The sequence below is a fragment of the Pollachius pollachius genome, assembly GCF_949987615.1.
Source record: "Pollachius pollachius genome assembly, chromosome: 8".
NCBI lineage: Eukaryota > Metazoa > Chordata > Actinopteri > Gadiformes > Gadidae > Pollachius > Pollachius pollachius.
In genome coordinates this window covers 26105484-26129155 of record NC_136941.1, presented here as the reverse complement: position 1 = coordinate 26129155, position 23672 = coordinate 26105484, and the positions used below count along the sequence as shown (strand labels likewise).

The 23672-nt window shown below is 45.7% G+C and overlaps 3 protein-coding genes across 6 annotated transcripts in view; 2 read left to right on the top strand and 1 right to left on the bottom strand.

Moving 5' to 3' along the window:
* The first annotated feature begins 608 nt into the window (after positions 1-608).
* stk35l (serine/threonine kinase 35, like) lies at positions 609-9707 on the top strand. Of its 3 annotated transcripts, none has more exons than XR_013812050.1 (3): positions 609-1284; positions 2526-3305; positions 7102-9707. XR_013812050.1 is itself a non-coding variant. In XM_079741794.1 (3 exons), exons 1-2 carry the CDS (start codon positions 762-764, stop codon positions 3251-3253), a joined length of 1251 nt encoding a protein of 416 aa, XP_079597920.1. In that variant the 5' UTR covers positions 609-761; the 3' UTR covers positions 3254-3271; positions 7102-9707. The 3 variants fall into 3 exon arrangements, 2 of the variants coding, with proteins under 2 accessions (XP_079597920.1, XP_079597921.1); XM_079741794.1 differs by having other exon boundaries at positions 2526-3271; XM_079741795.1 differs by having other exon boundaries at positions 2526-3275.
* Positions 9708-19548: 9841 nt separating this feature from the next.
* Positions 19549-21571, bottom strand: LOC307079465 (P2Y purinoceptor 1). Of its 2 annotated transcripts, none has more exons than XM_079741823.1 (2): positions 20712-21571; positions 19549-20442 (listed from the first exon to the last, which is right to left on the bottom strand). In XM_079741823.1, exons 1-2 carry the CDS (start codon positions 21471-21473, stop codon positions 20203-20205), a joined length of 1002 nt encoding a protein of 333 aa, XP_079597949.1. In that variant the 5' UTR covers positions 21474-21571; the 3' UTR covers positions 19549-20202. The 2 variants fall into 2 exon arrangements, with proteins under 2 accessions (XP_079597949.1, XP_079597950.1); XM_079741824.1 differs by having other exon boundaries at positions 19549-20437.
* A 1399-nt stretch (positions 21572-22970) lies between these two features.
* The window catches only part of serinc3 (serine incorporator 3), a 15121-nt gene continuing 14419 nt past the window's right edge, over positions 22971-23672 (top strand). The window contains exon 1 of the mRNA XM_079741091.1: positions 22971-23210. Coding sequence (XP_079597217.1) covers positions 23172-23210 — 39 coding nt within the window. The 5' untranslated portion in view covers positions 22971-23171. The remainder of the gene's footprint in view (positions 23211-23672) is intronic.

Sequence of the window (23672 nt, the reverse complement as noted above, 5' to 3'; positions counted from 1 at the left end):
CCCATTGGCCCCGCAGCAGAACGTGGGACCCGCCCCCTCTGCCCGCTGTTGTATTTTGATCAGGAGCACATGAAGCACCACGCTGGGACGAACCATTCCCCGAGGCTGGCAGGGGTAGCGGGGGAAAGTAAACACTGACATTGATTTGAAGGGTTTGAGAGAGACTTGACTCACTTTGATAAGGATTACATTGTTAAGCGATATAACAAAGACCAGATACGAAACTACTGTCAGAAAAATGTAATCAGAAAATGTGCACATTCAAAGGGGTTGACATGTATGCTTTTCAATCGGCATGCTGTATAGGACAAGGTCCTACAATTGCTTCTTGGGCATTAACTTTGTCGTGTGTTTAATCGTGTCTGTCACACGCAGTTAGTGACACCTAAATAGTCTTGAATTGACATCGATACCCCGTGTTCTTTTCTGAATGGACTAGCCCGGGACAGGAGTCCTTCCCGGTGTTGCCAGATTGGGCCAGATTTCTCGCCCAATCAGGCAACCCTGTCCACAGCGCGCTACAGCCAGGGTTGCCAGATTGGGCGGAAATGAGGCCCAATCTGGCAACACTCGCCCTCCCCTCCCCTCGATGTTCAACTGTGCGGACACTTTGTACTAATGTCTGTTTTCCCAGTCCCAGAACAGAGGCTGATCGAGTGTCCTAGCTGATCGAGTGTCGTGGCTGCACTGGACCCGTCGCGTCCATCGACAACATGCGGAGCTCCGGTGCCCTTCTGCCCGAGTCCTGAAGGGAGGGCCCCATGGAGACCGCGGGGGGGCGCAGGCCACGGCGCACCAGGAGCGTGCGAGCATGCTGCAGGCAAACCGCAACACAAGATAAATCAACCAAAAGGGAAATTACAAATGTACTGAAGTCGTTGAGCATGGGGAACACGGATGAAGACGACGACACGGAGATCGATGACACACACGTCTTCCAGAAGAACGGCGGCGGCGGCAGCAGCAGCATCGAGAGGCGGGTCATGTCCCCCAGATACAACATCCTGCGGGAGGTGGGCCGAGGCAGCTACGGCGTGGTGTACGAGGCCGTGGCCCGGCGCTCAGGGGCCAAAGTGGCGGTGAAGAAACTCCGATGCGACGCCCCGGAGAACGTAGAGCTGGCCCTGCAGGAGTTCTGGGCCCTGGCCAGCCTGGAGAAGCGGCACCAGAACGTGGTGCAGCTGGAGGAGTGCGTGCTCCAGAGGAACGGCCTGGCCCAGAAGATGAGCCACGGGAACAAGCGCTCCCGGCAGTACCTGCGCCTGGTGGAGACCTCGTTAAAAGGTACGCTGTTCCGGGCGCTGTGCCACGGCGGTTCACCCGGTAGAGCGAGTACTTTTAGGCCCAGTCCTCACCGCAGCGACCCGGATTCGATTCGTGGTCCTTCCCGTGGTCCTTCGCTGCGTGTCTTCCCCTCTCTCTCTCTCTCTCTCCCCCAATACCTTCATTGTCCTACTCAGTGTACAGATGATTTAGATGTCAATAACGGCATGTCACGGACACGATTAAGCACACGACACAGTTAATGCCAGAGGAGCAGTTTTAGGACCCTGATGTGTGTTGTGTTTCACCGTCGCACACATCGTGCCGATGGATAAGCCACCGACGCTTTGAATGTTGCACATTTTTCCTGATAACTGCTTCGTGTATGGTCTTTGTTTTAACTTGAACAATGTAATCCTGATCTTGAAGTGAGTCGAGTCTGGGTGTTCTCGAGCTGAGCGGCGACATTGCGTCCAAACGTTGCTGGCTGTTGTTACGTCACTCGCCAGTTTACACGGAGGCTACTTTGTTGCTGCCTCGGGTTTGTTGTGTCATGAATAATTGACGCAACATCTCGGGTTTAATCCACGATAACGTTTAAACGGAAGTGTTGTGTGAGGTTTTCAGTCGCCTTGACGTGGTTTGGTGTTGGGGGGGTGGGGACGTCCTGAGGCGAGGCAAAATGGAGTCGGCTCCAGGCAGCCCAGCCTGATCTGGGATCGAACACCTGAGCTGAACCGAACGTCCCCTGTGTAATGTTGGTCAGCGAGTTGCGTGTTCGTTTGTTGGTAATGTGGAAAGGTATCGAGTGAAAGATATGAACTGTCAGAACAGAAAAACAAAGGACACCGATCCCGCTGTTGGCTTCAAATGAACAACAGCTGTGGCGTGGGACCTACATATCCCATGGCTGTGTGCAATGTGCACAAGAACTTAGTACTTTGCACTTCTAAACCATTTTTTTGTATTGACTTGATCATGCCGAGGAATCCCACTTTAGTGTTTTGCTTGTAGACATAATGATCAAAGCAGGCCAGCACTGCATTTATTACACAGAATCTACTCTTTAGGCCAGGAAGTCATTACCTTTCAGATGTTTAGCGGAGAGGGTTCCACGGAGAGGACAAAATAACCCTTGTTGTTTTAATTCACCCTATTCTAGTTACGGAGGCATCTCTGCCGACCTTACCAGTTATCCAAATTGGTGGGCCCCCTGAACTGTGATGCCTAACCCAGCCCCTGGGGCTGCCCCTGTTCCGCAGGCGAGCGCGTGTTGAGCCAGCCGGAGGAGCCCTGCTACCTGTGGTTCGTCATGGAGTTCTGCGAGGGCGGAGACCTCAACCAGTTCATCCTCTCGCGGCGGCCGGACCCGCGCACCAACAGCAGCTTCATGCTGCAGCTCACCAGCGCTGTGGCCTTCCTGCACGAAAACAACATCGTGCACCGCGACCTCAAGCCCGACAACATCCTCATCTCGGAGAAGTCAGGCACGCCCGTCCTCAAGGTGGCGGACTTCGGCCTGAGCAAGGTTTGCGCCGGTCTGGGCGGCTCTGCGGCGTGCGCGGGCAAGGACGGCGAGGACGACCACAACAAGAACCGCACCTCCAACATCAACAAGTACTGGCTGTCGTCGGCGTGCGGCTCCGACTTTTTCATGGCGCCCGAGGTGTGGGAGGGCCACTACACGGCCAAGGCGGACATCTTTGCCCTGGGCATCATCATCTGGGCCATGCTGGAGCGGATCACCTTCATCGACGCCGAGTCCAAGCGGGAGTTGCTCGGCACGTACGTGCGGCAGGGGGAGGACATCGTGCCGGTGGGCGAGGCACTGCTAGAGAACCCAAAGATGGTGCTCCACATTCCACAGCGGCGGCGCTCCTCCATGACGGACGGCGTGAAGCAGCTGCTGATGGACATGCTGGCGGTGAACCCTCAGGACCGCCCCGACGCCTTCCAGCTACAGGCCCGCGTGGACCAGGTGACCAGGTGACCGGCTGGCCCGCCCCAGGTGGGTGCGTTGGGAGAACCTCGACATACACACAGTGGGCTTCTTTCACTTGCATGGTTGGCGGGTATCAGACGCTTTTTATCCAAAGCGACTCGCAATAAGTACATCGGTCAAGAAGGTGAGGCAATATATCGCTGTCGGTACAGCGGGGGTGTTCATAGAACCAAGGGGCACGCTCACACAAGCTTAAGGTTAACCAATTCACCGTATACACTAAAGAGAGCGAGGATAAGATGCTAAACAGCTAAGTACTAAAACTAAGTACGACATCTTTCCACCATTAGTTTCTAAATATTTACAGATGCCAACTTGGTGAATGCCCATAACCTATGCCCTAACCAAACTTTTAACCCTACTCTCCTGTTCCGGCTCATTATTGTTATTATATAGAGGATTGACTCATTCATGTCGAATATATTAGGCCTAGTATGTAGTATTGAACCTTTTTATCAGTCTTTTCCTCCACAAATATGCTTTGTAAAAACCACTGCTTACGAATTATTGCTCTCCTCAGACTAATCTAAGGAGTTAATTCAGGGGGACTGAACACCGTAGGTTTTATGCCAAACATCTTTCTTGATGCAGTCAGGGCCCTCACATTATCATCCTTCAATACGTTTTACATCTAATGCCAGTGTTCAAGCATTACGCTCTAGTTTGGGCGAGTTGGTCCGATCCGGGGATTCGTTTGTAACAATAACGCACATTCATTCTGGGTCAGTTTGTAGTCAAACAGCAATGTTTTAGGGCGTGCCTAAAACAATACCATACATGCGTAAACTACGTCGTTAATGGTTTGAGAATTTAGTCGGGAGTCGCATCACTGTTTTCCATAGCAACGTGGAAATTAAATGAATTAAACGCTCTTGCTGTTCTCTATCTAGTGCAAGAAAGAAGAAGCCGTTGCAATATAAAATGCACAAGACAACGAAAGACTTCTGGAATTGCGACTAAAATGGAAACTTATCGTACTCGAGCCTTGCATGGATGTACCTATGAATACAGGGTTAGTCAGTTGTATGGACGTTGTTCATTGCAGAACCTTTTGGACGGATCTTGACCGTCTGTAGACAACAAATGTGTTGACGCGAGATAGCTTACAAAGCCTTATGGCCCCGAGTCATGGCAGACGCTCGTTAACCCCTTCATTTATGCTAACCCGTTCGTTTCTATGGGATTACCTACCTCAGTAAGGCTATTATACGTACTAGTTTGTTACTGCCGGGCCGAAATAAGCTGTGTCAGAATTTTGAGTCATCATGCCCTCGCCCCACCGCTGTTGCAGACCCCCACAGTCCCCCTCTTGGCTGACTACGGTCTTTGTTCGATGATATTCTCAATGTTTGTTATGACCAACGACGCGCTTTAACCATTATTAAACCCGCCCCGGTTACATTGTTGTTGAAGTAAAATCGGTTTGCTCGCCGGTGTGTACTGGCTGGCCCGCATAGGTGGGAGTTCTCCACGTGAGACAAGGATTACAATAAGGACCGCTCCAACAGGGACGGCCGACATCCAAACCAGCATCTCAATAACAGCTTTTGTAGTTATTTTTAATCTTCCTCATATAACTGATGGATGCAGAGACCCTGAGTTGCAGCGATCTGCCATGTGGACGTGCAGATGCCAACACTGGTGTGTGTCTTAGCGGTGTCTACCTCTTCCAAGCAGATGCTAGACTAATAAAAGTGTGTGTGTGTGTGTTCTTCAAAACACTAGTTTACAGCTGACCTGGTTACCAGTGGCCCTGTCGCTGGATTAACCCTCCAGTGATGAGGTCCTCTTTAATTGATCCCAACAAGCTTAAATCTGTTCCTGGAACCTCTCTGCTGTGCGCTGCCCTTTCGCTGCTGTCAAACAAAATGGGAGTGGCAGTTGTTCAAAATGGACGTGCGTTTGGGATGCTCCACCATTTTGCTTTGCAAGCGCAGTCCATCAGTCACCGTGTTTGATTGTATAATTTGAAAGGGGGATGCTGTGAACTATTTGGTTGGTTTTAGGCTGAAGTGGGCGACCTACCCTTGGAAACACACTGGCTGGTTAGCGCTGGTGTTGCTGTAGCTGTGTACACCATCTGGTTATAGTGTTAATACAGGGGTTGACAAACAAAAGGTTAACCCAGGGTAATTAATTCAATAACCCGCCCCCCCCCCCCTGAAAACCCACTGAGTCAGCGCAGGCTATCACAACATACCGCGCCTCTGCCTCGCTAACGTAAGCTCCAAATCCCTCCCCATGGCTTAAGTGTCTTGCATAACAGCATTGTGGGAAAAATCCCTGACAACAACTGGCATATCAGCCTATGTGGGTCAGACAGGCCCAACACAAGCACGTCAGACAGCAACATTGCCCGTTAGTTAGTATTGGCAGGTCTTGACTATACAAATGTCGTCTATAGTTGGTGCTCAGGCAGCGTGTGCAGGAGCGATTGAGAGCCAACGTCTGCCGTATGCTGCAACAGCTCTGGCTCTCCTTCCGAGGGCGACTGAAGGCCAGGACTTCCTTGTTTGAAAGTACATTAAAAAGGGTTTAATGTATCCAATCAAGGCCGGGGCTGTTTGCTTTTCCTTTTAATGCCGTGTTCAGCCTCCACTGCCTGTACCGTCTCAGTTTAGAATGGATTAAGCCCGTTAAAAGACATGGCTGACTTGTAGTGGTCAGCAGACCAGCGACACCACAGCCAATCACCACCGTACTCGCAGCATTCAGTAGTTTGGAAGCGGTGGCTGCCTTCTAAATAAAGTGCTGAGCTTGTGGCCCACCCCCCTGCGGAGGGTGGGCTGCAGAGTGAATCAGAGGGCAGACTGCAGAACGCGCCAGCGGCTCCCTGACTCAGCAGCCTGCAAACGGCCCTTCGACGTGGCCCGCGGTACATGCACGGTACACGTCCAACACACTGGAGCCACAAGGGTACCCGTGTGCACGAGACCTTTCATAGACAACTTAATGTACACACGTATTGTATGTCGTACATGATAGTGCTTGATTGTGTAGCATGTTATCCTAGCTATCTTTGTTCTATGAACATCCCTACTGTACCGACAGTGATTTTTCGTGTCACCTTCTTCTGACGAATGTACTTATTGTAAGTCGCTTTGGATAAAAGTGTCTGCTAAATGCCCTGGATGTAAATGTAACAATGGATCAAACTGATCTTATATTCAGAGAATAAGTGTCTCATAGTAAGTAACGGTTGCACTAAAATAAAGGCACAGTTTACGCTAAAGAAAGGGCCTCGGGGTCAGCCTCTGTTGGCCCAGGGTGCCTCTGTTGGCCCGGGGTGCCTCTGTTGGCCCGGGGTGCCTCTGTTGGCCCGGGGTGCCTCTGTTGGCCCAGGGTGCCTCTGTTGGCCCAGGGTGCCTCTGTTGGCCCAGGGTGCCTCTGTTGGCCCAGGCTGCCTCTGTTGGCCCAGGCTGCCTCTGTTGGCCCAGGCTGCCTCTGTTGGCCCAGGCTGCCTCTGTTGGCCCAGGCTGCCTCTGTTGGCCCAGGCTGCCTCTGTTGGCCCAGGGTGCCTCTGTTGGCCCAGGCTGCCTCTGTTGGCCCAGGCTGCCTCTGTTGGCCCAGGCTGCCTCTGTTGGCCCAGGCTGCCTCTGTTGGCCCAGGCTGCCTCTGTTGGCCCAGGCTGCCTCTGTTGGCCCAGGGTGCCTCTGCGCTGTTGGTCCGAGGCGGAGTTACACGGCCCGTTATGCATCCAGGCGGGAGCAGCAGTAGCTTAGTTCACGGCTCTTTGGGTTCCGCTGGAGGAGGCTTTCATGGTTTTTGCCTTGGCTCCAACTGAGGTGGACCCCGCGGCTCACCGGCTTTTGTGATTTGTCTCTCTCTCCCACCAGGCTACCCAATAGAGTGCGGAGCGAGCGAGGGACTTCCTGGGTACAACTGAAGACTGTGAAACTCCTGTCCAGACCGAAGACATCAAGGGAACGTGTTATTGAGTTTGGATATTTATGCTACAAGTTGTCTGCGGTCGCTTCTGTGATTTGCTGCCCGCCCCCAAAACTAAGAAATCTTAATTATTGGCCTGAAATATTCCAAAAAATACATTGAGAAATGTCCCTTTTTTTTAACAAATATCAAGAATAGTTGTTCTGCACTTTAAACGACAAAGCCATTTCAAGGTCTACTAGTGCAAACCCCCAAAAAGGGAGAAATAGTTAAAGATTAGCATACGAAAAAAAATTGATTGTTTGGTCAGTATTAACGTCAAAATGGGTTCATTAGCAGATTTCAATCTCGTGGCAATGGTTTCCTTTTAGTCATTTTACCTGATCCAGAAGAAGGAAAAGAGGTATTCTAGAAGTCCAAGGCCACTAATAAAGTCCACTGAAAAGGAAGTGAAGTCGAACCCCTGGTCACGGCCAAACCCAACGCTGCCCTCGTGCCTTCTCACTCACAGCCCCATCGCCACGTCTCCTCCGCTTAGACTGCATGTTCTGACCTATTCTCTGACCGATAATCAATTCAACTATTGGTTTTATCTAATCATCGCTTTGTTTGGGGAGGAGGATTCAAGTAGAATACAATTTAACACCATTTAAAAAAAAAAAAAAAAAAACTAAAAAAAACACACTTTGCACCATTTTCTAATGATTTGCCCTAATAATCACCTCCTCAGCCGACTGTGCCTTGGGTTGTAATCAGATGATATGTACATTGTTCTCTGGATCTTGAAGATAAACCATGTTAATGTTTGCCACGGTTAAGTTTCTTTAATCTAACACTACGATGACCAGCGAGAAGACCCATGAGTAATGCCCATAGAGCTGAAAGGGCCTTCCTGCCTCTGCAAGGCGGCGCAAAGATACTTCAGTGATTGTGACGCTTTGTTCTTCTGCTGTGCTTTCGTTAAAGATAGTCTTTCGATAAGGAAGGCAAGAACGTTATAGTTTTTTCTTTGGTATTCAGGGGGAATTGCTTATGTGGATCATTTAAGTTATTTTTAATTGTGTGCCAATTGTTTTTTTTTGTTTTTTACGCCATTAACGCCTTTTTTTTTTATTTTTTTTTTAGATTAATTGTCTCTTGTGAATTAAGTCATTGGGGTGTGCATATGTACAGAGTTGTAGTATCAAAGCAATGGTGAAAACAAATGCAGGGTAACTTCGTTAGATCCTCATGGTCAGGTAAACCCAGTACTAATATCTTCAGATTATACGATTTGGTTTCATGCTTTCACTTGAACATGGAAGCAGATTAAGTACACAGAACAAGGTGGAAGCAGCAGTTTGTTTGTGGTTCAGGCTTGAATGTTGTAGATTTCCCTTGCCCAGATGGTTGTACATCTGAAGAGTCAACATTGTTACTTAGCGTTAGTAGCTAACCCACCGCAGTCTTCCGGTTTACAAACACTAGGATGTTATAGATGTTTTTCCTTTTGTATTATACTACCTCATGTCTCCTACACAACGTATGTACACGTTCCCATCGTTTCTGTTTGGGCAGTTTGAGGTTCCTTTTTTAATGGTTTTGTTCTTTTCTCAAAGGTGGACATCTGATTACATTCCCTGGTAGGAGAAACCATGGTATTTCTTATTAGATCTTCTGCTCGCCTCAAATCACAATAGGTTTTGGACTTTTATGCTGGACCGATTCGAAATGCATATCAAACACATGTCCCCCCCCACCTCCCCACTACATAGTTTCTCTCATTTTGTCCTTAGACATCTCAGTTTACAATGTTTTATTTTTCAACGACATTTGCAGGCGTCTTGACAAGGGGGCTCCAACACAGGTTGTGATGTGATTGGGGTCATTTCTCAACTACATAAGAACATACCTCAGTTGTACAGACACTCTTCACTCACTAAGCATAGAATCAGGACTAGCTGAGGACGCGCGGCATCGATACAAACACGCCTGAATCACCATCAGGTGAAGCAGGAGAGGATGAGCCGTGCTCAGGACATCGGAGGGACGTTGTATTTTATTATTTAAAGATTGTGTGTTTCTATTTTTGTAGACTGACATCCTGAACAGCGTTGAAAGTGGTATTTTGAAGGGGTGGAGCACTGCAGGGTCATGGATGATGTAGCGGCCGGTAACCTCTTAACGCTCAGTGTTCTAGAGTACTCGTATCTCTGGTCTCTATGTAGGGGACTCCCTATGGTGGTGGAGACGTGTACTAAACTGTTGATTTATAGTCACCTTTACCATACACTCAACACTTCTATGCAACAATGTTTCACTAGATGCACTGTGCAACTGTTTTTGGCTTTGGTTTATCACTTGTTTTATTGTCCTGTGCTTTACTCAAGGATTGTAGAAGAAAACTTGTCTCGTTTGTCCTGTGCATTGCCTGTTGTCCTTTCCACAAAAATATGCAGTTCTTCATTACCGATGCTACTAGGACTTTAGCATCACCTTGTTTTCTCTTGGTTTTTTTTTTTTTTTTCAATATTGACTTTGTACATCCACTTCAAGTTCCAATAAATGACAAGTGTCTGTCGGATTGCGGTCTGTCGTCAGTGCTGGGCGTCGAAGGACACTCTAGGAATTTGGAAGGAACAAAAGGGAAACCCTTCTGTTAGTGTATGTGGTCGATGATTGAGAGTTGATCTTCTGTGTGTCAGCACAACTGATTGTATTGGGACATCACAGGCAAGGGCCGAGTCACTCAACCACTAATCCAACTAGATGGTTAACGACTGAAGGAACAAGACATTCCTCTGCAAGGGCCCGACGACATGTCGGAGCACAGGCAGTGCTTCGTTTACAAGCCGCGGGCTGCGTTTGCTGGCCAATGGCTATATTTAAACTCCCAGCCTGACAAATACACTGCCTTTATAAGAAATACTCTTCAATTCCTGAAAGTAGTCGTTAAACAATACGTTGAAAATATTAGTTCACTGAAATAACATCGTTTCAGTGGCCGTGCTTGTAGTGAAAAATGATTTTTTTTGGGGGGGGATCTGTGCCCACTGACGCCAAGTGACCCATGAGAACTCCCTGTGTGGTGAGGGGTCACGGTCTGTTCAAAGCATAGGAAACAAAGCCCAAGGTGACATGATCAAGTAAAGGGTTGTGCACTCCCGGGAGGGGGGTAAATGTATGAGTGACCCGTGTGCCGTTGTCCCTGAGCTGCGGGGCCACACCCACCTCTCTGACGCAGGGCCTTTTTAATAATGTATCGTAGCCATATGGCTCCAGTAGAAATAGTCACTGAACTGGGTTTTGCCTTCAGATCTACATACATGATTTCCATTATTCAAAATGATTAGTGGGAGCACCCAAGTGTGTACACCCGTGCGTTCTCACTATATATAGGTATAGATGTGTATATTTAGATAGAGAGTGAAGTTACATCACAACAAAATAGCAGGGGCTGAACTATCCTGTGCACGGCGTGTAGGCGTGCGAGTTGTGTAACAATGTGCCAGCTAAGTGCCGCGCTCCGTCGATCAGCAGATAGGAGCGGGCAAGAACACCAAATGAGCAACATAATGCAGTCGTCTTTTAAATGAAAAGAAGCAGGGGGTTATGGATAACGATATCCATGTTTTAATATATCGTCCACATGTGTCGAGTGGTTTATTGGTTGATAACTGAGTTGTGTAGGAGACATTGTTTAATGTGAATGAGCTCCTTGTTGACAGTTGGCTGGTAGTGCTGCCCGGCCCCGCCCACTTGCTGCCTTTCAAACGTAACCTCAAATCACACATTTTTGGATGGATAGTCTATCCCTCCCTCCTCCCCCGTGATACCTGTCCAGGACTACAATCTGATTGGACTTCATTCTGCCCTTGCACTTTATTATCTAGTATGCGTCTCATCACCCATTGCATTGTTTTGATTGTCCTGATATGTCTTGTTTGCACTGTCCTGTCCTGTCGCACTGTATTTGTTGACACACACACACACACTGGAACGCTGAGACAAATACTATGTTAGCATAAATGGCAATAAAGGATTCTGATTCTGAAACGGCACATTTTAGAAATGATTTGGTGTTTTCACATCACAAAAATACGTACAGAATCCATCCCTGCGCCGAATTCCTGTGACGGCCTGAGTGCTTTGACGCTGACGAGCACTAGAGGTGTGATGGCTTTATCTAAACCTGAATGACCTGACAGGCGAGTTTAAAACAGGAATGTCTTCCATGGAGCCGTAGTGATCACACCTGTAAAGGTGTGCACTTTGTTGACGTACTCTGGCTAATTATAGGACCCGCTGAATCCATTGGTGTGGAAAATCCTGAACATTGACTACATTGTATCTCTCCTCCATTCACACGCCGACGCCAAAGTCGGTCAACCAGTTACAAGTCAACCCGCTCTTCCTCTTGAGCCACATGCCGCCCACAGTCCTCCATGAACTCTCCTCCTCCTCCTCCTCCTCCTCCTCCTCCTCCTCCTCCTCCTCCTCCTCCACAGGGCTCTCTACAGAGGAGACAGGGCCTCTCCAGAAGGTCTCCGCCCAGCTCTCTCACTACCAAATCACACCATAGATGACCCCACACCGGTGTCATTTAGAGGGAAACCCAGCTCTTCAGACTTCTTTCTTATTAAAGTTAACTGCTTGTTTTGATTCTGCTGTATGTTAAGCTTCTCAGAACTTTGAAAAGCACTTTATAAGTCTGATGTATTGTTACTATCATTATTATTACTATTATCTTCCTATAAATCAGAAGTAGCCTACTCTAGCTGTCAGGTCCCAAGGATGCAGCTGCAGTTTCTCTTAATATTAGATCAAAAGCTTATCAACAACGTCCCCTAGTGTTGGCATACATCAACGATTAGAAAAACGGGAAGTTCAGTGCTGGTATCAGAATCGAGTACTGCTGAACGATATCTTATTTGGCATTTTATGGTATAGAGTTTATATATTCTAAACAGTGATTTTATAAAACTTTTTTTGCTAAATAAGTGGTGCCTACCACCTAAGATAGCTTCTGTAATGTTGTGTTACCGTTGCCATTTGATGGTCACTTGACAGTGATATGTGGCAGGATTTCTTGAAATACAGACTGCACTTCCCTCAGGGAACATTAATGGGAAGTAGTGAAAGCCACCAACTTCTAGAGGGCGCCATTTCACTGGGAATAAATATTGATAAAACTGCAACATAATGACAATTAAACAAAACTAAACAGCAACATAGGTTCCTACACTACTGGCTTACTACAAATAATATGTTTGAACTTTTAAAATAGGCAAAAAAATGTGTGCAAAAAAAGCATATTTATAATAAGGTTAAATTAATCAAATTACATTAGTTAATGTCAGAATAATCATTAACTAACAGTTAACTAATGGTCTAGTAATCATATACTTGGTCATGTTTACCAATGATGTTTAACCATGGTATTAAAGTTTATCATTAAGTAAACCTAACCCCTAAGTTGATGCAATGTACTGCTTATTACTGCATTAACTAATGTTAATAAACTGTTAGCGAATGAACCCTCATGGTAAAGTGCGACCTAAACGGTATAAAGTGGTTATTATTATTATTATCATTATTATTGTTATTATTATTATTATTATTATTGTTATTGTTATTATTATTATTATTATTATTATTGTTATTATTATTATTATTATTATATTATTTATTGTTTTGTATATGTCATACTGATTACTCATAGGACCATGTATTGTTGGAGGCTGTTTTTTGCTTTCAAAGATATGTCTAACACCCACATGAGAATAGATTTAGATATCAGTTATGTGTGTCTCTGTCATTGTTGCTTGTTTCTCCATGATAGGCTGGAATTTTATCTCTGGCTAATTGGCTAATTAGGCAGGGGATAATTCACTCTTGGCATATCTGGTGTAATGACTGAGACGACATTTAGTGTGTCCTCCTCCAACCCAGACCTCCCAGAATGAGCTTATAGCTCTTCAACTGGGAACAGTGGTATCAAAGAAAGAAAGAAAGAAAGAAAGAAAGAAAGAAAGAAAGAAAGAAAGAAAGAAAGAAAGAAAGGAGGAAAGAAAGAAAGAAATAAAGGAGGAAAGAAAGAAAGAAACAAAGAAAGAAAGAAAGGAGGAAAGAAAGAAAGAAAGAAAGGAGGAAAGAAAGAAGGAAAGAAAGAAAGGAGGAAAGAAAGAAAGAAAGAAAGAAAGAAAGAAAGAAAGAAAGAAAGGAGGAAAGAAAGAAAGAAAGAAAGGAGGAAAGAAAGGAAGAAAGAAAGAAAGAAAGAGAGTGAGAAAGAGAGAGAGATTTCCTCTTCTTGCTACATGCCATTTGGTGTCTCTCTATTCTTGGTCCCGTGTGCAAGGGGAGTATTTTCTATTTTCACTTTCTATTGGCCCATAACGAGAAACCATATAAATTTAGCAGCTGATAGGGTTGATGGGGGAGCCATGTCATGTGGCCAGATTCATGAAGTCAATTTTGTTTTTCCTAGATTGTTTATAGCCGCATCTGCTATAATTGACTTCATCAATCTGTGTCTTGAATAACTATATTTATCCAAGACATCTTCTGTTTTACCTACTCAAATCTGAATGGACAGAAACATGCAGCAATGAAAATACTCCTAGAGCCAGGCAACCTCCATTAGCTTTTAGAACCAATCAACTGGTTACGTGCAGCCGCTCATATACGAGATACGCTACGAACAAATTAACCCAGAAAGATAGAGGGTGCTTTCACTTCCTCTGACCTATTAGAGGAACCTCACACCGCACCACAAGAACCTGACAACCTGCGAGAACACTTTCTCACACCTCAAAAATATTTAAGTTAGAAGCAACGTGTAGTCAAACCAAGATGATCATGATCATCAATTGAGACTCCCTGTTTGAACACTTTTTTAAGATGTCCAGTGTGTCTCTTTAACTGCAAATGATCTACCTACGAGTACAAATAAAGTAACCTGACCTATAACCTAATGTTATGATGTAAAGCATCATTCATTATTTGAGGCTGGGATATCTTGCTACACCCATGCATGGCCCTGGCCTCATTAGTCAGGGAGACACCGGTTCCAGTCATCTAAAGTTGATCCCTGAACCTACTGGATCGGGGCAGGATGCTGGAGAACAGCGGATTTCCGTGGACTGATGAGCTGATGATTATCAGTCCGTTTTATTCAACGCTTCATGATCTAGAACCAAAATGAAGTATATAGAATAAATACAAAATATATATTTGATATAAGATATATATAGCGTGATTTAATATGTATACAGAAACGACTCATTGTACTTTGGTTTAGAAAGGTCAACTTTCAAGTGCCTTTCATGCAGACAAACTTCAGCTCCCCACGTTCCTCTGATTTGTTTTCTTGGCCCCCTCCAAAATGGCGGCGACATTGAAGTACGCTCTAAGGGCCAATGCGTTTGGTAGGGTGGCAGTCCGGCTGCTTCCAAGCAGCACAGCGGCGCAGGGGAGAGGCGGTAGACGCAGTGTGCTGTCCATCTCCCCCGGCTGGCTCCCGTGAGCCCCGCGGGAAAACACCTGCAGCGGAGGCAAAACTATGAGTGTGATTCGTGTGTTGCACGGGGGAGAACACACCCTAACACATGGATAGCTCATCGGCCAACAGCGTAGTCGGCTGTAGCCAGCCAACTACGGTCACTCAGCGCAACAGAAAAACATCAAGGGGCGCGTCCCACCCTGTCGGATCGATCGCCGCCCGATAGGAGGTCACCAAGATGCTCCAGCCCTGTATCATAGAGGAGTGGTACACCGCCCGGTCTAGCCCAGTTGTCATGGTCCCCAAACCCGACAGGTCCGGTCCGTTTTGCGATTACTTCAGGAGTCTGAACGAGGTCTGGGAGTTCGATTCCTCCCCCACGTCCAGGGTGGACGAGCTGACAGAGGGGGGCCGCCCGCTGCCTCTCCCCCCTGGACCTCACCGAGGGATATCGGCAGGTCCCCCTGACCAAAGCTGCCCGGGAGAAGATGGCATTCTGAAAACGAGGGGGTGTCTACCAGTACACCGTCCTCCCCTTCTGACGCCTACGCCGCAGCGTATCTCAAGGACATCATACACAGCGCCGGGTTGGACGTCCGCATACGGCACCCGCGGGGCGTCCGTGGGGGAGCGCGGAAGGCCGGCCTCACCGCCATCGCAGCCAAGTGCCGCCTGGGCCTCGAGGAGGACGCGGGCACGTCAGACCCCAGGAGTAGACGCGGGCACCTGACTTGTGTTCACTGGAGGAAGACGAGAGACTCAAGGAGCCAGGTTATGACTGTACATAGAGATTGTAACGGGTTCGAAGTAATGACAGCAGGCAGGGTTGTCGTTCTCTCAGCAGGAGATCGGTTTATTTGCTTTAACCGGAAACAGAAATACTCAAAATATAACAAAAAGGTCCGTTCAGAGCCGTCTCTTGGTGGATCGGGGTAGGTTCCACTCGCTCCGGACCTCCGTGGTCCGTTCGCTCCTGGGTTTTGGTCTTATCCTACTATAACACAAAGCAGGCACATAAGTACACCCTCCCTGATTGGCCGGAGTGCAGACACCTGCTCACCACCAGGTCCAATCCCCCCCGGCCAATCCCGTGCGCTCCCAACCTGTCCATACTCCCCCTGCAGGCCAGACGTCGCACGTCCCCCCACAGAGATATAATACATATGTACAATAATATTATTATGTATATACAGTGTATGTCTGTAATTAAGACCATGAGTACAGTGGTCTGATAAAGGCCTATTCAAACAGGGCTGATTACGGACTTTTACCAAATCCTGATTGCTCAAATCACAATCCCTCAACCCTTTATCTTGCCCTAATATCTTGTTTGACTGATAATACAATTCATAGGAACAAGAACAATTCTCGCTCGCATTTCACGATTAAAACTAACTAACTTTTTATAAAAAGAATGAATTTGACCAAAGAAGAAGACCTGCTTCATCTTTTCAGTAGGAAGGTAAATGATGGGGCCGAGTGGGAACATGTAGTTTAGGAGCAGGTTGGAGTTGATTAGGTACTAACAGTGTAACTGTGGACACCTCCCCCCTACCAGCCCTCCTACTTATTGTATGTTGTACGTCCTGGCACTTATTGTACACTTATTGTTATGTCATACTTAGTTATAGTACTAAGTTGTGTAGCATATTATCCTAGCTATCTTTGTTGTATACGGGAATGGGTTAACCTAGCGATTGAAAGAACTTTGCACTTGGTTCTATGAACATCATTACTGTACCGACAGTGATATTTTGTTGTTTCTTCTTCTTCTGACGAATGTACTAATTGTTAGTCACTTTGGATAAAAGCGTCTGCTCAATGCCCTAACTGTAAATGTAAATGTATTGTTCTTCTTGTATTCACATTTTGGATACCTAATGTTAATCTAGTTAGGGATTCACAGTGTATCTGTTCGTACCTATTGTAATTCTAGGGTTTAGGTATTATTTTATTTTGGAGCGCCCATATCTCATCTGTCTCCATCATATTTGAATCCCGGAAGAGCAGAGAGTTTTGGTCTCCAAAGAGTTTGGGGGCAATTCTTCCTTAGGGGGCACTATAATTCACCATAATTTAAAGTTAAACGATCAGCCCTGCCAAACCGATGAATACACACACAGACACACACACACACACACACACACACACACACACACACACACACACACACACACACACACACACACACACACACACACACACACACACACAGAGGTACGCACGTACACACACACAACCTTGTGAAAGCATTGTGTTATTTTTCCTCCACCAATGTCATGTTAGTGACAACGATGTAGTAACTATAGCCAGCGGTCGAGTTGTAAAAAAAAAGCCAGGGGGGATGGTGGATTTTAACTTTTAGGGACAAATAATTTGTGCTGATAACAGCGCATATGGTGGGAGACCAACGGTGTGATAATAATTATTATTATTAGTAGTAGTAGTAGTATATATAAAATAAGAGCGATGACTGATGACTGTCATTGCTCTTATTTTATCCCCAAAAACGCAGTTCATTGGACGCATCACACGATTCGAGGCATGCATCACTTTTAACGATTTTAAAAACTGATTCTTATTCTTTTTTTCAAAAATGCATTCGGCAGAGAAGGGAGACTAGCGTTGATCACGGGTTGTCTGCGGGTTGTCTGAGGAAGCGATGTCTGAGATGCTGAGACAGCTTCACGCTACCAGTGTCTGTCTCGTACGGTGTGGAATGAGAGCTCGTTAAGGCACTATTGTGCAAGTACGCAGGCACGCTTGCTGCGCGCAGCAAGCGTGCTTGCGCAATAGCATGCTGCCCGAGAATGCAGTGTCGCTGTCAAATCTGTCCCTGGGAAAAGTAACGTTGCGCCGAATTGAAAAAGGAAACCACTATAATGAAATAGCGGTAATATTTCCACATTAATTGATAAAATAACAGGGGATGGGAAGGGGGGGATGGCTGTTTCAGAAGGGGGATACCATCCCCCCTCATCCCCCCTCAACTCGAGTGCTGACTATAGCGACATCAACCATCACAAAGAGAGAAGAGGTGAAGTGTGGATACGGTCGAAGATGTAGCATGCCTCTACGGTGCGCTCATCCTCCCTTTGTTTGTATATTTTTAGTGGTCCAGCCTTTGCTGAGAGGAGTGTGTGTTAACATTCTTGTTAAAATATTTGGTAACATACATTTCCAGATGTGCCAGACCGTGGCCGTTTCAAGAAGCTGTTCAGGGAAAGGCAACTCTTTTGCTTTAATCAAGCTGAAAATAATCTCAGAAAAGTTAAGGCAACTCATGCAGGGGTACCTGGTACACATTTATCACTTGCAAAAGCCCATGGGGATCCATGCGGAAAACATGGGAAACTCACCTGGTCTTCCTGTAGGACGCTGACCCCCGGGTGACCCCAGATGACCCCAGATGACCCCGCCCATATCCAGTGCTTTTCTAGATAACGCCAAGGTAAACTCAATAATTTCATAACCAAAACTATTGTATCCCGAGGCGCATTGTTTTTCTTCCTTGAGTCTATTTAATCAATTTAGTCTAAATAATCCTTTCGCTGCTTAATTCAATAGAACAACCAAACATATCGTGACCTGTCTAGACTGAAGCAATAGACAATGTCTAACAGCCCATTCTATTAGTTACACACTTAAATGTGTGTTAAAGGCGCTGTAGGCAATACTTTTATGTGAAAATAAATGTAAATTGGTGATAGATAATATCTATATTGGGACATCCATCCCTGGCACAGGCTGTTTGGTCACATGATCCTCCCTGCAGTCAACAAAACAAATGTTCTAGTATTTCCTTCCCGGTTTATCCAATCAGGTGAGAGAACTCCGCGGAGAGGCGGTCATCCCTGTGCCTCACAGTCAGGCAGCAGGATTTCAATGTTTAGTGACTATGCTCCCAATCCAGCGGACCCAGGAAGGGCTTACACATCCAAACACACCAACCGCAAGAAGACAAGAAAGAAAAAGGATGGCTTCCAGGATAGAGAGACGGGAGTCATGCTAACCCCATTTATGGTATCAAATTCACCGCTTGCTACATGAACACTACTTGTTATATTAAACTGGGGCTATCTAATGTTACTGTTATTTACATTGCCATCAAGTTAATTAATGTATTATAATGAACAGACTCAGTTAGCCTACTGTTAGACACTGAATGAGTATGTACATAATGTTGCATTGATACCAACCGTCTTCCATTCAGTATATAATAGTATATATATGTTATACATTTCCTATACTTACAGTACACTAACTCTACCATCAATCCGTAATCCCTTTTCCCTTTCATGTGGAGGCTTGGCCACTGGTTTGAATCAGCAGTTGTGGGAAGTGTTCCATGGAAGCACGCACCTGAGTTCTGCCTTAATCCAACGGATCCCAACCTGCTGCTTGGAGCAATGCCATATCCTCAGATAACAAGACAAGGGACGGTTACTGAAAGTGTTTCACAGTCAGCCAGTTAATGTTGACTAGACCAGGGGGGGAACTACACATCCTACATTTGTTCACACAAGAACACACATCATGAAGTGCTCAGGGACTCCGTGGTTCAGCATCGGGTGTGAACTCCCGGGGACCACACAGGACACACGCGACAGTGCGTTAATATCCCAGTTTCACCCTGACACTAAAAACAGAAGCGATACCTTAGCAATACTACTTTTGACACTGTTGACTTATTGTTGGATTAGTTTTTAATTGTTTTGAAATGATTTCTTAGTCGTGCATTAGGCATGAATTGCATATTAATATTAACCAAATCGTTTTTTATTTTTGTGACAATGTTTCATTGTGGATTTTTTTCTTACCGACTCAAGGCCACACCGATGTTGGGGCTGAGTTTGTGGTTTCCGTTGTTTCAACACCAACACCCTTCCTCTGAGTACAGTCATAACACACTCTTACGCACATGTGGTTACAAAAATCATGCTTTTATTCACGAGCACACGAGCACCACAGCACATTTCAGGCCCTTTCTGAAAGGTTACTTTATCTCTTCTTCATCAGGGCTGGGCCGGGTGCAATGAACACACACACATATCACACCATGAGCCAGATTAGGCATATGGTTTTGCTTTATATACACAGCTTGTCAAGCTACAGCATGGCCAGGTGCAGATTTACAGTCATACACATATATACAAAGGATAACTTACATGAACATTGAGTACATTAAGCAGTGTTAAGACCAGGGGACAAGCTTAAGTACACGTTTTAGCCTTAAATTATAGTAGTAATACACATAAGTTAGGGTTCGAGCTACACATGGCCTGACTGCCAGACAACTTTTGTTTGGGTAAGACACAATATAGAGCAGTATCAAATCTGTGGTAGTACATTGAAGCTTTTATTCCAAAAGGTTTTTGAGGGACATCCATTAATTATGTCCCAAGGCACTGATTTATTCACGCAAAGTATCTCCTAAAGCACATATATTATCATGAACTAGATTGTAAACAGCACATCTTCGACCATGATAAATGCTTAAAGGCCAGAAAACACAGGGAAAAGAGTTTAAGATATAGAAATGCAAAAAAAGTTTAAAAAAAATAAAGTCTCAAGGCACGTCCATCACCGAGGTTTTGCGGTAAAGGACGGAGATCTTCCATCCGGCCAGAGACAGTCTGGCTTGTTGGTTCAGATGTTGTAAATGCATCAGGAAATCATCATTTGCCGCTAAGTACATGAGAGGGTTCAGGGCGCTGTTGAGGCAGGCCAGGCCCCGGCCCACCTGGTGGGCGATGTAGATGCTCCTGAAGTTGGCGTGACAGACACCTTGAAGCTTTGATCTCCTGCTCTGCAGAATCAGAATCAGAATGACTTTTATTCCATCTTATTGTACACACGAGTACAATTCTGAGGCTTGGTTCCTCAACAGCCACATAGCAGCAACAACACAAGATAAAGTCAATAAAGATAAGTAAATATATAAATATGTAAAATTAAGTAGCAGCATAGATCACAATAATAAATAATAATAATAAAATAAAATAAAGCAAGTAATAACAAGACAAACTAAAACAGTGGTAATAAGTTGTGAGCAATAATCAGTTATGAGGTGCAGACCTTCAGGTTGAGATAACGGAACACGTGGTAAGGAATGAAGCAGATGGCGAACAGCATGGTCAAGATGATCACCAGCTTCAGACACCGTTGCTTCAGCAGTGCGTTCACGTTGGCGTTCGTGGCGAGGACAACCACCACGTGGCCGTAGCAGGCCAGGATGATGAGCAGCGGGACGGCGAACCCCGTGATGCTCCATCCTAGGCTGTACGACAGGTATCCCTCGATCCGGCTGTCCTCCGTGGTGTCGAAGCACGACTGGGAGGAATTGCTCGGAGTTTTTTCAAAGGATATATCTGGGAGGATTTGGATGAGAACCAGAGTCCACACCACGGCGCTGATTATTACGGAGTGTCTGGTGCTGATCTTCCCCATAACCCTCATGGGGTGGACGATGCCCAGGTACCTGTAGATACTGATACACGTGAGGAAGCCGATGCTGCCGTACAGGTTGAGGTTGAAGCAGAATCTGGTCACTTTACAGAAGGCGGCTCCAAAAGTCCATTTGCTCTTTTGCGCGTAATAGTGGATCAAAAAGGGCAGGGTAAAAACATACAACAAGTCCGCTATTCCGAGGTTCAGCACAAACACGTTTATGTTTCCCATCTTCTTCCAGCCCTTGTACACAATCCGGAGACCCCAGACATTGAAAACCGTCCCGAAGATGAAGACCAGGATGAAGACCGTGGGTAAGAAGGCGTGCGTAAAATCCAGATTTATCGCACCACACGAGAAATTACTCGGGACTGGTTCAATCTTCACCATCTTGATCAACTAGAGTGATTCAAGACTCCCAGGACATGCACCCCTCGTCTTTTGACAACATACTCGCTCTGAGGTAGTCTACTCATCTGCTCACTTAAAAAAAGAAAGTGCTTTCAATGTGAAACCAAAAAAGGAGACCACGCCCACTTCCTAACAATGTCATCATTGTATTGTAGACCTATCTAGATTTATGTGGTTTTAATAAAAAATATTTGCTAAATATAAAAATATTATTGTGGAAAAAATATCGACAAAAGGTGACTGACATGCATACATTTTTTTCAATACACCAGTGTGTATAGACGTTGAAAATAGAAAGTTTCATTCGTTTATTATATCATTTTTAGAATTATTATATATATTTCTTTTATTTATTTTGTATGTCCTTTGATATTTAATACCAAAAGAGTGATTCAGGTCAAACTACATTTACTAAAGTCCCCTGAAGTCCATGAATTATCAATTGAATAATGGATCAATGGCTTTTGCATTGAGTTTAGCCCTAATTGTTGCTGCATTTTGTTTGCTCATTGTCTTTAGCAATGTCTGAAGGCATTGTCAATTACTGCAATATAAGTAAATCATTTTTTTAATTAACTAACGAACCATGTGGGTTATGAGGTTTGACAACTTGAGAACCACTGAAATACACGACACACACAACTAGAGAGAAGAAACAACACGCTTATGTATTTTCTATGCTGACGCTGTAACAAAATGTAGAAATTATTAATACAAACGCTCACACAATAATTATTGTATTTGGTTGTGAGATCGTTACAACAGTGTAACATAAACTGTTGGCATCAGATGCGCAGTTTGGACTATAGGCTAATCAAATACATAACCAATTAAAAGTTATTATTTTATAATAATAACCTCACTATTTACTCGATTATGTTTAAATATATATTTGATTTTGAATATTATCCAATGTTTTGGTAATTGCAGGGCCAATGATAGAGAACACCAGCCTTCCGAGTTTCAATTGTGACGTAATTTCCGGTCTAGGGGCACTTTTATGGTCTGTTCCTGAATCCTCGGACGCCAGCCTTCCGAGTTGCATTTGTAGCGTTCCCGTTTGTCTTTGTGATTGTGTCATGAATTTGGCTATTCGTTGTTTATTGTTAGCTACATTAGCCTCTTTAGCAAACCAGCCCGAAAACAAACAACACAACTTTACATTGTATTGCACGCATGAATTGGTGACCGGAATAAAGTAGCAATGTAATTAAGTGTCTAAGCGCATTAAAATGACCAACGTGGTACAAATACCAAGAAAATATATCTCTTAACGGGTGCAGCCATTTTTGTTGACATGAAGACAAAAAGGGGGCGTGCCTCCGAGAAATGCCGCAAGAAAGCTGGGCGATTTCCCGACTTCCCACTCGGAAGACTGGCGTCCGAGGAATCTGAAACACACCAGTTAGTGCGTAATGACCGCACCGCGCCGCCTGGAGGAGTGATTGACAGTTGGACTGAAGAGAAACAGTCACAGACAGCAGCGCGCATCCATCTGAGGGCATATCTCACCACTATCCGGGAGACCTCTTCCAGATGTATTTGGATAAAACATCTCCTTCACGTGGTTTAGTCACACGGTTGTAAACCCAACCTGGAGGGCAGGATAAGGAACGGGGTTTTTTCCAGTAAGAGAAGGACTTCATTCTGCGCTCCAGTGCGCTGACTCCAAGGGGGATGGCAGCTGTACTGGCAGCTCTCTCATGCGCTAGTTGGGTGAGTCAAATTATGTGTTTCATCTTCCCATTGGCCAGGTTTCTGCTGTTATTGTGCTGTACTAGCCGTGCGTCATGGCGCATTAGGAGCGGCGGCGCGCAGTCCAACTGGGTCAAAGTGTGTGAAGATCACCTCGATGCGCACCACTAGTGCGTCTTTAGAGTCACATTTGTTGGATAGGTTCTCCGTGGTGTGTGATACCGGTTCTTTGCGCGCTGTTCCTCCCGTTAGCAGCCGGCTGGGTTGTGTTTGTCTTTTGGTTGTCTAAAGGGAACCATAAAGCTGCTTTCACACCGACGCCTGGCAACTCGCCGCCTCCATTCATTTCAATGAGGGGAACCGCTACCGCTCAGCTTTCCCCGTGTTGAAACTTTCGGCGGCAGCAGCAGCCGCAGCCGCTTTTGAAAAAGCCAAGGCCATGACCTACATGACACGGACAGGCAGGTCAAAAAAGACCCTTTG